This window comes from Euphorbia lathyris, chromosome 9 (genome assembly GCF_963576675.1).
Source record: "Euphorbia lathyris chromosome 9, ddEupLath1.1, whole genome shotgun sequence".
NCBI classification, from domain to species: domain Eukaryota; kingdom Viridiplantae; phylum Streptophyta; class Magnoliopsida; order Malpighiales; family Euphorbiaceae; genus Euphorbia; species Euphorbia lathyris.
This window is the reverse complement of record NC_088918.1, coordinates 56,388,246-56,401,496: the sequence shown is the minus strand read 5'-3', so window position 1 is coordinate 56,401,496 and position 13,251 is coordinate 56,388,246. Positions and strand designations below refer to the sequence as shown.

The 13,251-nt window shown below is 37.6% G+C and overlaps 1 protein-coding gene across 1 annotated transcript; it reads right to left on the bottom strand.

Annotated features, from left to right (window-relative positions):
- Positions 1 to 2,818: 2,818 nt before the first annotated feature.
- LOC136206571 (farnesyl pyrophosphate synthase 1) lies at positions 2,819 to 7,005 on the bottom strand. Its single transcript, XM_065997668.1, has 12 exons — positions 6,697 to 7,005; positions 5,641 to 5,665; positions 5,395 to 5,510; positions 5,196 to 5,282; positions 4,992 to 5,108; positions 4,821 to 4,909; positions 4,247 to 4,298; positions 4,036 to 4,131; positions 3,743 to 3,787; positions 3,487 to 3,576; positions 3,326 to 3,397; positions 2,819 to 3,160 (listed from the first exon to the last, which is right to left on the bottom strand). Exons 1-12 carry the CDS (start codon positions 6,805 to 6,807, stop codon positions 3,032 to 3,034), a joined length of 1,029 nt encoding a protein of 342 aa, XP_065853740.1. The 5' UTR covers positions 6,808 to 7,005; the 3' UTR covers positions 2,819 to 3,031.
- Positions 7,006 to 13,251: the final 6,246 nt, after the last annotated feature.

The window sequence follows — 13,251 nt, the reverse complement described above, 5'->3', positions numbered from 1 at the left end:
CATTTTTCGACAATTTAGAATGAGATTCAGAGATCTGAGGGTTCCAAGCCAAAAGAGGGGAAAATCCAGGTCGGTTAATAACCCTAAGTCTGGAAACAGAGAGGATGAGAATGGGACCCTGAGAGCACGAAGAGCTCAACATCGGGATTGATTAATCATTTACATCACAAAGAAGAAGTGGAGGAATCAGGATTTTCAGAGGTTCATCAATAATTTCGATTGAAATTGGAAAAACCCTGAAGGAAAAGAAAAGTCGCACTGCGTCGGAGCGGAGAAGGTCGGCGACCTTCGCTTTTAACTATAGAAGCCTTTCCTTTTGAAGTGCCTTTTCTCCATAAATTATATTTTCCATTTCCCTTTCTCCCTTTTTTTTAATACCATTTCTCATCTTATGTGTGTATATTTGGCAATCACAAAAATGACTTTTTCATGTCTCCATGATCTAAACACATGGCTTTTAAATACTCAAAATGTCCTAATTAAAGACACATGTTTTCAAAATATACGACACGTTTTTCTTGAAATATTTTTCATAAAATGACTTTTTTTTAATAACATGATATAAAATTTAATGGTACAAATAATTTGTAATTGAAAGAATATTGATTTTGGTTCTCTTAGTTTATTGTTTTCATAAAACTTACCTAAAACTTTTTAATTTACACCTAAAAACATTAAATTAAGCTTAATATTATACTTAAATTCACAATTAGTTCATACTTCAAAGCGGGGTACAAAAATTGAAACTTTTGGACACGGACGTGACACAGATGGTTCCATTGTCTAGTAATTCTTCAACCATTTTCTCTATAACATCTTTTTGGAGAGGTGAAGGCTTATAGGGAACACTCACCGGATAGCCCCTTCCTATTAAGGAATCTTGTGATCAGGAGATTTTTGGGGTGGAAATGATGTAATCTTGCTGAACAAGAAGTGGAATTCCTCTAACAAGGATTCAAGCTCCTTAGGTTGCCCTGGAATTTCTGTAACTTCTTGCATTTTGTTGAACTTGTGCCAAAAAAGTTGTATAACAATGATTTAGCATCTTTGGCACGTTTCTCTCTAAGATTACTTATACTGAGGTATTATATATGCCTTACAAATTGCACTTACAACTCTTTAGCTTGTAGCTCATGCTCAATGAGTTTAAGTTCTAAGTAATGTAAACCAAGGTCACTAACCATTGCATTCCTAAAACCATTTCACAACCCCCTGTAACTGCCAAGGAACCTCATGGTTTGGGGTGAGTTCCCTTGCAATCCTCCCATGGCACATAAGGATATTATGGGGACCTCATGGTTTGGGGTGAGTTCCCTTGCAATCCTCCCATGGCACATAAGGATATTATGGGGACCTCGTTGAATTCATTTCGCATCCCTATCTCCTCCTCAAGCATTCATGCATTATAATCATATGCATATACTTATTCTTGCATTGGTGGCCTGGTACAAACTTCTCATCACACCAAAACATAAGTTTTTGGCTCTTTTATCAGCTAGTTTGAGGCTTGGGGTTAGGATGAGCAAAGTTTGTAAGAAATTTAGGAGCATTATGTGTAGAGAGGAATGGGAGTTTGTGGGATACAAAGGCAAGGGAAGGTGTAGGATATGTGATGAGTGCCTTATTGCTAATGGCTCTACCAGGCTTGGTAGCATTAAGGTATGCATCTTACAATCTTGCAAGAGCATAGGTCTGCTGCAAGATTTTGGGTCCTAACATTTGTAAGGGATACCCAATCTCATCTTTCACTCTACTAAGGAAGCAATTTAATACATTTTCTTCGGAGAGAGTTATCTTGTGGGAGGATACATTAAAGACTTCCATGTATTCTAAAAGAGATCCGATTTGAGTCGGATCTTCCATTAGATCTTCATAAACCCATTTTTCACCAAATCTTCCCATGGTGTACTCTTCCCAAAGGTGGATCACCTAACCTTCCTCTATTTTTTAGGTATTGCTGATGTCATTCTAAAGTTCTCCCTACTAGATGAAGAAAGGCTAGTTTAACTCTAGTATTTAGTGGGGTGAGGTCTATTTGGAACAACCTATCACAGTGGAAAAGCCACCCATCCAAATCAATTCCACTTTAGTGAATCGAGTGGAAAACTGGTATGGTTTAGTTTATGGGCCAGAAGAATTTAGGTTTGTAGTTGGATTTGGGTGGGGATTAGAAGTGGAATACTTAATATGCATATAGGAAATCAAGACTTTAAGCTCATCAATGCTTGTACCTTAGTGATTAGCCCGGTAAATGTTTGCTCTTTTAAGCTCATAAACAAGGAGTTGATTGCTCCTCAAAACCAAACTAGAATATGGGGTTCTTTTTTCCCTTTGAGGTATAGAAGGCAGTCAAGTTTTCCAATTCAGAAAAACTTAAAGTTAAATCAATTTGATTAGCCACAAAACAATCCATCTACTAAAGTTCTAAACAATAACATATATTCAGCTTCGATTAAAAAAAAAATATTGTCAAAAAGATTCGAAATAATAGAATATCAATCTGAGAGCGATTTCAATGTTCACAATTACTAAATTAAACTGAAAATAGTATTATTAAAATTAGCCTAATTGATTGGAATAGAAAATTTGGTGAACTGAACCTGAGCTCTAAGACTACTTTTGCGATCAAAAAATCAAAGACTATATAGTATGGTATTTGACGATAAAAACAAAATTGAAATAAATAACTACACCACAAAATGCCAGGATGATTAATAAAAAAATGAACTTTAATCTCTTTTTAATGGTATTCTTTGTGTCTCAAAGATAGGATTTCAGATTAGAGACTCTTCTTTTCTTTCAGGTTAGAGACTCCATGAAAGATCAAATGGCTCAAATCTTATTGATGACAAAGAACATTCTTCAATTCTCAAATAAGCTAAAAACCAAAAACTGCAAATATAAAAATGCTCAACAATATGCTAACAGCAGACAAATCAAACTCAATTAAGAAATTTCAGATACAAACCAATAAAAACTAACTTAACTTGCATTATCCGGCATCATCTTCAATCCGATTATTTTGTTTTCTTTACTTCTGTCTCTTGTAAATTTTGCCCAGAAAAGACTTCAATACTGATTGCACAGCTTTGCTAGGATGAGCTTCTATGGAAGTTATTAATTTCTCATAGCTTTGGTTCTCATACTCCAGAAATATGCCCTATCAAGTTCAAATTAAACAATTAGACATCACTGAAAGCCACAATATTATCAACGTAAATAAATCTCTAGATAAGCGATGCACGAATTCAGTACAGATAGTAACATAGCATATGCATCATCTTGAAAAATGTAAAGCACACTTTTTATGAGATCAAAGACTGACCTGAAGATTGAGCTCATTATAGAGGACTTTGATTTTTGCTACACTTTCTGGGTCGGGTTTCCCGTAGAGCTCCTATAGAAAGTGACAATATGAAGAAGCTAAATTACCTTGTATTCGAAACAAGTAGCAAAATGAGGATATAAAGAATGCTTTACTCTTACATGTAACACTTTCTTTTGCTCTTCATTGCAAACTTCCAAAGCCTTCACAACCATCCAAGAGCACTTGAAATCTTCAATATCAGTTCCTATCTGATTTCAGAAAGAAGTTATTAGCAAAAGGTCCATTTAGATAAATAGTCGAATATACTCTAACTCTTTTCCCTCTTCCGGTTTCCCCACAAGCCGCTAACTGTCCTCTCCACACAGGCACATACATACACCAGAACATTTCATCAATATACAGTTAAGCGCTTACCTTACCAATTGTCCTGGGATCACCATAGCAATCCAAATAATCATCCTACAAAAAGTAAAAAGGAGGATAATAGGCATGGATGAGGATTAATTCATCACCAAATTGAAGCAAATATATAAGTTTCTCCAAACAATACAGAGGTAGAACATGAAATTTGGATCTACTTTTGCAACTTGACAATGTAACTAATTTGGAGTTCCATTTCAGTAAGTTTATATTTTCTTGGTACTATTCAGCAGCCAAGATACTTAGGCCCCTGAAAATTTGGAATAATCATGTCAGAAAGAACTTACCTGTACTTGAAAATAGATTCCCATTTGAACAAGAATGTTCTGTACATCAATATGATTGTCCAGACTCTCACCCGCCATGAGCAATGCACAAGCAACCTGAGAAATTTTAATGTGAAATTGGAAGTTGAATGACAAGTAAGCTACTCAATTTTGGCCAAAGACAACCTTGGTGCAATGAGCAACGATGCTAAATCAGTTTGTGCATACTCACAGGAAGGTAAAATGAATAATATGCGGTTTTGTACTGAACTATTCGCCGGTGACTGCATAAAATTCCCAACCGAAGCATATGTTAACAAATAAATCATCTCAGGTAGGAAAATGACAAAAATGACAAATTAAGATAAATACAAGATTCTGGACCAACTAATATGGAAGTTCGAAGCATTCGAATTTATTGCCATTCACATAGCCAGCTGATTCTCTAACTACTGAGATGCATTTGATCATTCAATTTTAAATAGAAAGCATTCTACTAATATCTTATCACAATAGTTCTCAGAAAACAAGTCAACTTGAAATAGTTATAAAAGATATGCACCTCTTTATAAACATTGCAATCAATCATTTATACAATTATATTGAAAGCAGCAAATTTGGATTTGTCTTTTTTCAGGCACTAATTCTATACAACCCTTTTTACAAGCATCTCTGCAAACTTTTGATAATCTCTGAAATCTCAACTATCTTTTCATTCTGTATTCTTCCTTTCTCTTTCCCTAAAATCTCATTGAGTCCAGAACAACATCTGGTTTATGAATAAATATGTAGAAATTTTTACTCACAGTGACAAAGTGTATTTGGTTAGATCCTTTTCTCCTTCAAGTGTTGTAATCAGATCTATCATCTGTCCTGAAGCTGTTTGGAACTCTACCTGGTATACACATAAACATATTAATTATAACCTTTTAATAGTAATCCAAAGGAACATATACGAATATTAGATGGCCAATTACCTCATTAAATAGATCTAGAAGGTCTACATAATATGGCTTCCCTCTGAAGTGCTTTTTTAGAATCCTAGGTATGTGATTTCGAAGCATAATTCCATCATTTACAGCAATCATACCAACCTACACAACAAAAGTTAATTATTTCACCAGAGATAAGGACCTTCCTGTAATAAATAAAAAAAGGTCAAGCTCATGATTTGCTCAGACCTTAGGCAACCTAAACCAACAAGGCTGACCACGTCTAGTATGAGAACCATCCATAATATCATCAAGGACAAGAAAATAAGCTTGAAGCTGCAAAACAAAATAAGAAAGTAAGATGATTCTGTATCCGGACGAAAAATGGTACTCGTAACAATGGACATATCATCCTAACGGAAGAATCCCAGATGTTCTCAGCACGTACCCATTCGATACACCAACCAAGAGCACTAGCAAGAAAGATTTCTTCTTCAGTTAATTCCTCTCCTTGTTTTAACAATTTGTAACTGTCAATCACAGAGAGTCCCCTGTTCAGCTTCCCTGCAAAGAAGAAATAAAGAATTCAACTCTCCATATGGTCAATGATTTTGTTTTCTTCTATTTGTGAGGCTAACTGCAACAACTTAGAACATGTGTCTGAGTAATGTCAATATAAATTTTGAGCTCCTACCTCCAGGTACATTGTAGTCCAACATCTGCAACAAATATGGAATAACGGCATGTCAGAAAACCAACACTAACTACAAAACATTTGCTACTCAGAAAGAATTTTCTAATTTGGGGTTAATGTTAAGGATGTCAGTCATAATTTATCACTGATTGTTGAATTTCATAACAAATTCTGAAGATGCAGTTTTCAGTAAGAACTGATAAAGAAAAAAAAAATCGTATTGGATAGAAGCCAATGACAATATCAGGGCACGGAACAATTGGACATCTAAGAGCTTTATGATGAAGCTGATGTTTTAAACTACATATCTGCATTATAAAAAGGGCGGCCCGGTGCATTACGCGTCCCCGCTAAGCGAGGGACCGGGGAGGGAAGCTTTTGCAGTTATTTCACTAGTATATTTATATATCTGCTGATCCAAAATGAATGATCAATATGGAAAAAAGGTAGTTCTTACAGAAATTGTGAACTCCCCATTTACCCTTTGTTTTGAAACATTCATTTTGATAGATTTTAAAGTTATTCAGTTCAATTGAATTCTATTTTTATCAGATCTTTTGTTTGGAAAGGAATAAAATGAAATATTCAATTTTTTTTTAGGGAAAACAAGCTAATTTAATAGAATATATAGAAATTCAATTGAACTCATTTCTTTCAAATAATTTGTTCTGTTAAGAAAATTGGATATTATTTGGGAATAGAAAAAAGGGGGGAAAATGTAGTTTCCAAATTGGCTTAGCATTCCAGGATGCTAATGAAAATGAGTGAAATAAAAAGCTACTTCAGCAACAATCAAGAAAGATCTCTAAAGGCAATGTACTATATAAAGTTCCTCAATGATGAATTCTCATATTGAGATTGAGTTATAGTTCATCGATTCAGCACACATAAATTTCCAAAAAAATAATCATTCTAATCAGTCTCTTCATCGATTCTGGTAAGTCATATATCATAGAATACTCCATAAATAGAAAACAGCAGAGTATTCAATAACACCCAGAAACCAAATCAGTGAAATAAAAAAGAAACAAAAATCGGAAAGAAAGACATACATACCCGTTCAACCCATTGACGGGAATCAGGAGACCATTCAAAAGCGGAGTCGTTAAGGAGTTCACTTTTAAGTTGAGAATAGACGTCTAAGAAAGTTGACTTGAGATCCGCCATGACTTGATGCTGAGAAATGGGGGGAGAGAAATTGAATGGAAATAATGGAAATGGAAATGGAGATGGTGATTATATAATTGATGAGGGTGGGCGAAGAAGACGAGAGGCGAGATTGAGTTTCAGTCTTTAAAATAATAATGGCGTTGTGTTGTGTTGGGCCAGACTTCACTAATAGCTGTTCCTTTCGCTTTGCTTTGCTTTGCTGCTGCCATTCCTTTGTTCTGTTCAGTGTTTGACAATTTGAATTCAATCTTTGTTCCCTTTTTGGGGCTCATTTCTATTCTATTTACCCCCCTTGCCATTTTTATTCTTAGTTTATAAAATAATAAAATCAAATAAAAGATTTCCTTCCACTTCTCCATCACATACATATATGATTACCTTTTTTCTATAAATATATATAATGTAAACCATACTTCATAACTCATATATGGTTGGTAGATTTTATCAAAAAAATAAATATACATATATATATGGTTGGTAGATTTTTCAATAAATATTTGGATTTGCATATGTTCATCTTCATCACGTAATTGATGGGTGAGCTCTCTATTAATATATTATCATATTTCAATTTTATTTTTAAGGCCTAATACTAATACATCACTATGTCCCTGAACCATAAAAGTAGATTGGCTTCTTCTATTTTGTTGTTCCATCACCACTCCCCCTAAACTTGCTTATTTCGTATCATTAGCTTCCTAAATTTGCTTAATCCGTAACAACTAAATACAAAAACTTATTAAACCTAAATTCTAAAATACATATTCATCTATTTGAGATGTAATTTTTTCTCTTCTCATACCTTTCCACCTATTATATGAGTTGTGTTGCAGGTTTTAGAAATCGAATGAATAAGGATCGAGAATTAGTACTATGGTTTTTGTATTTAGTTGTTACAGAATAAGCAAATTTAGGGAGCTAGTGAGACACTTGCAAAGTTAGGGAACTAATGTACTTTTATGGACAAGTTTAGGGAGCTGGTGATACGAAATAAGCAAGTTTAGGAAGCTGGTGACACTAACAAAGTCTAGGGAGTCAATCTACTTTTTATAGACAAGTTCAGATAGCTGATGATTTATATTTATATTTATATTAAGAAGGCTTAATACATCATTTGCCCTCCTAAACTTGTCCAAAATGGTTGATTGGCCCCCTAAATTTTCAAAGTGTCTCGATAGCCCACTGAACTTGCATAAAATGTTCAGTTAGCCCCCTAAACTTGCATAAAATGTAATCAATTGATCATCCGGTTGTAAAAAAGTAAGTCAAATGCGGAAGATATGTTACATGCATCTTGAAAAAAGTAAAACGAACAAGATCGGGGTATGCGATTATAATATTAGAGAAGAAAATGTTTTATAGTTGAATAAGTAAGAAATTCTTTTTTAACATGTTTTAATATATTTTGTGAAGTATGTAATAACATTCTAAGTCACGTGTAACATATCTTTCGGATTTGACTTACTTTTTTATAACCGAATGATTAATTGATTATATTTTACGCAAGTTCAGGGGGCTAACTGAACATTTTATGCAAGTTCAGGGGGCTATCGAGACACTTTGAAAGTTCAGGGGGGCAATCAACCATTTTGGACAAGTTCAGGAGGCAAATGATGTATTAAGCTTATTAAGAATTAGAATTATTAATTATATTTATGTTAGATATAGATATATCCTTATTTATTTAATTAGTAAACCTAATGAGATTAGAATTCTAATTAACTATTTAAACCTAATTGGATTAGGGATAGGAATAGAAAACTCTATAAACACTCCATCCCTATTGTAGAAATCCGGCGAAGCAATGCAAGATAGAAGAGATTTAATTAGAGATAATCACATTAAACTTTCTAATTAATATTATCACATAATTAGATAATTTAACTAGAAACTATAACTTTTCCATAAAAACACCGTCTCTCCAAGTGGAGTTCCTTCCGTCTTCTCGAACTGAGAAGTTTAAACCCTAAGTTTTCGTACTTCCTTGTATCGCAAACAATCACATAATCAGCCACCATCAAACCCTCGCCTTTCGTATCAACCAACGTACCAACTCCAATACAATCGCAACCCCCTTAGCCTTCAACCACACTGAATACCAAACCAAAATCATGAATCTGAATGAAGAATATGCCAACATGAATATAACAGACAACGACGAAGGAGGACTGACCATAGATGAGGAACAACTTTTACCAGATAACGCACAACAGTCTCACTTTATGATCGGACAGTTCCTTACGGCTCGAACAATCCACTTCGATTCTATGCAGACAACCCTAGCAGAAATCTGGCGGCCAGTAAAAGGGGTAACCGTATCTGAAACCGAGATAGGAGGAAGGTATCTATTTCAATTCTACCATGAGCTAGACATGATCAGAGTACTTAACGATGGTCCCTGGACCTTTAATCAGAACGTTATGGTAGTAAAAGAGTTGAAAACATCTGAACAAGCATCTTAAGTTGAACTTCACCATTTAATTATATGGGTTCAAGTGTTTGACCTCCCTATTGATTTTCAAACGGAAGCAGCGTGCAAGGCACTGGGAAACGACTTGGGAACTTTCATTGAAACAGATCCTAAAAACTTCACAGGGCTACGGCGAAGCTATTTCCGCATCAAGATGGCAGTCGACGTCAGGAGGAATCTGAACACAGGTCAGTTCCTACAACGACGGGGATGGCCAAAGTTCTGGGTAACCTATAAATACGAAAGGCTTCCCTAATTCTGCTTTTACTGTGGAATTATCGGACACACTGATAAGTTCTGTAACGCACTGTTTGATAATCCGGAAAACCCTACGGAGAGGAATTTTGGAAGCTCACTGCGCGCAACACTCAGGAAACCAAGCTCATCGATTGGTAAAGCCTGGATCTGGAAACCGATGGAGGAGTTTGAGGAAGTTTTCAGTGACATCAAGACAGACTCGGGAGGATCAGAAGGTGGGGTTGGAAGCAGTAAAAAGGTCTATGGTTATTCTGAAGGAGCTCCGAAACCGAATCTGAACATGACAGGGTACAACGAGGAGGGAGTGAACATCGATCCAAAAAGAAAGAGAGTGGAGACAAACACAATGGCGGCTAACGATAACTGCACCGTTCAGTTCGATAACGGGATGAAGACGGGACCTGAGAATCAAGCCCGTTAGGGGCAATGAGTATCATCAACTGGAACTGTCGTGGATTGGGCAATTCACGAACAGTTAACGTCCTTCGGGACTTGGTACGCGCCCACACACCAATGTTTCTTTTCCTTATGGAAACAAAGGTGGCTAAAGAGCGAATAAGGATCATAAGTAGACAGTTGGGGTTTAAAGAGTGGCATACGGTTGACAGTAGAGGGCGAGGAGGGGGTCTGGCACTGCTTTGGAAGAATAATGGAACTATTACAGTAAACGGCTCTTCGAAAAACTACATAGATGTTATGGTAGAACTGAACAATGTGATTAAATGGAGGCTAATCGGCTTCTACGGGTTCCCGGAGAGACACAGAAGAAGAGACTCGTGGGAAAAGTTAAAGAGTTTAGCCCTAAATACCAATAGTCCCTGGTGTTGCATTGGAGACTTCAATGATCTCCTGAGCCAGTCTGAGAAGATTGGGGGTAACAGACATCCGGAGAACTTAATAGAAGGTTTTCGAGCTACGATTGAGGAGTGCAGGCTTACAAGCCTGAGTATGTCGGGATATCCATTTACGTGGGAGACAGGAAGAGGCACACAGCGCTGGATCAGAGAAAGGCTTGACAAGGGACTTATAAACGCCAATTGGAAAGAGGTATTTCCAGATACAAAACTAAGCAATATCAGCACGTCATGCTCTGATCACACTGCTATTTGCCTAGAAATTAAAACTTGGATCAGGGTCGTGCAACCGTGCAGATTCAGGTTCAAAAACGTGTGGATTCGGGATGAACAGTGCGGTATTATTATCTTACAGGCATGGAATCGTAGGGGTGGAGCTTCGATCGAATCGAGAATAGCAGAGTGTGCAGTAGCGCTCCAAAATTGGAGTAAGAATTGCCAAGGCAATTTCAACAAGCGAATTGGCGAGTTGCGCCGTCTGGTCAGCGATCTGAGGAGCAGGACTGATCGTGAGGGCATTGAACTATTCAGGAAGGCATCCATGGATTACATTCTTCTTCTTACTCAGCAAGAAGACTTTTGGCGACAAAGGGCCAAACTATTCTGGATGCGAGAGGGAGAATCGCAACACGCGTTACTTCCACAAGTATGCAATGACAAGAAGAAGGAACAACATAATTAATGAACTCGAGGATGAGAACAGGGAGAAATGCAGCTGGGGAGAAGGGCTTGAAGAGCTGCTGGTTAACTATTTCAATGACATTTTTACAAGCAAGGGCATCAATTCGATTAAAACCAGAGTTTCAGAAGGTGATAACGAATAGCTGGTGCAGGAATTCTCGGCAGAGGAGGTGAGATTGGCGTGCTTCTCTATGCACCCGGAGAAAAGCCCAGGTCCGGATGGGATGAATCCGGCGTTTTTTCAGAGATTCTGGAGCATTATTGGGGCGGATGTAGTATCAATGTGTCTATCATGCCTAAACTCGTCATCTGTCCCGACAAGTCTGAATGAAACCTTAATTGTCCTAATTCCAAAAAAGAAAGAGGCGACAAAGGTAACAGACCTCCGCCCGATTGCACTCTGTAACGTTTTGTTTAAGATCCTCTCGAAGATGTTGGCGAACCGCTTTAAAAAGATTCTACCAAAAGTAATATCTGAAAATCAAAGCGCTTTTCTTTCCGGAAGGGAAATTGCAGATAACATTATTGTGGCCTTTGAGTGCTTACACAAACTAAAAGTAGCTAAGGGGTCGGGTATGGCCGCCCTTAAGCTCGATATGAGTAAGGCTTACGATCGAGTAGAATGGGAGTTTCTGGAAAACATGTTACGGAAGATGGGCTTTCAAGATAAATGGATTTCATGGATGTTGATGTGCGTTTGCTCGGTTACATACAAAATTCTGCACAATAGACAAACCAACAGCACTATAAGACCGACGAGAGGACTCAGACAGGGGGACCCTCTCTCTCCTTTTTTATTCCTGATATGCGTGGAAGGTCTCTCGGCTCTCTTACAGACTAAGGAGAATGCAGGATTGCTTCACGGGTGCTCTGTAGCTCGAACGGCACCCCGGGTGTCTCACCTTTTTTCGCCGATGATAGTTTCCTCTTTTTTAAAGCAAAGCCGCAGGAAGCAGACACGATCCTAGGATGCCTGAAGGATTATGAAGCTGCATCTGGTCAACAAATAAACTACCAAAAATCATCCATGGTTTTCAGTAAAGGGGTCTTACCGGCAACCAAGCAGCTTGTTGTATCACGGCTGGGTGTTGAGGAGGTGGAGGAGCTGGGAATGTACCTGGGAGCCCCAATTACAGTAGGCAGGAGCAAAAAGCAAGCGTTCAGTCATATCAATGAGAGAATTTGGAACCGGATTAACAATTGGAAAGAGAAGTTCCTCTCCCGTGCAGGTAAAGAGATACTTATTAAAGCAGTCTTACAATCTATACCAACATTCATCATGAGTGTATTTCAAATGACTGAACAATTCTATGACGAGGTTAGTAAAATGTTGAATCGGTTTTGGTGGAGGGCTTTGGGAGGAAATAACTCTGGCATTCATTGGCAACAATGGTCATCTCTATGCAAATCGAAATGCCTAGGAGGAATGGGGTTTAGAAATATCAAGCACTTCAATTTAGCGCTTCTGGCGAAATAAGGATGGAAAATTATTCAGGATCCAGATTCTCTCATGGCTAAGGTATTAAAGGCCAAATATTTCCCCTACCTTTCATTTCAGGAAGCTAATATGGGACATAAACCGTCGTATGTCTGGAGAAGTATATTAGCGGGACAGGATCTTCTTCTAAAAGGGCTAAGAAACAAGGTAAGAAGTGGTGCTTCGATCCCAATCTGGGATAGCTCATGGTTACCGGATAGTCTAAATCCTAAGCCAACCAGTCCGAGGAACTTCAGGCTCCCCACAGGGTTAGTTTGTGATCTGATTGGTGAAGACGGCAAATGGGATAGAAGTCTGATACAGCAGTTGTTCAACCAACGAGATCAGAAACTCATCCTCACTATACCGAGAGGACGATTAACAGAGGAGGATGGTTGGTTCTGAGGTCCAGAGGTGCGGGGAAATTACACAGTCCGTAGTGGCTACAGGTTAAGTGCTGGAGAATTGGCGGACGAAGGCTCGGGCACGGAACATTTTTGGAAACATGTGTGGAAGCTGGACGCTGCTCCCAAAATAAAAAATTTCGTTTGGAGACTATTGGCCGGGGCATTACCAACTATGCACAATTTATCATCTAGACATAGTAACTTACCGAATGCTTGTCCTGTTTGTGGAGTGGAGGACGAAACCGAATAGCACTTCGTGGTCGATTGTGAATTTGCTAGACGAGTATGGGAACT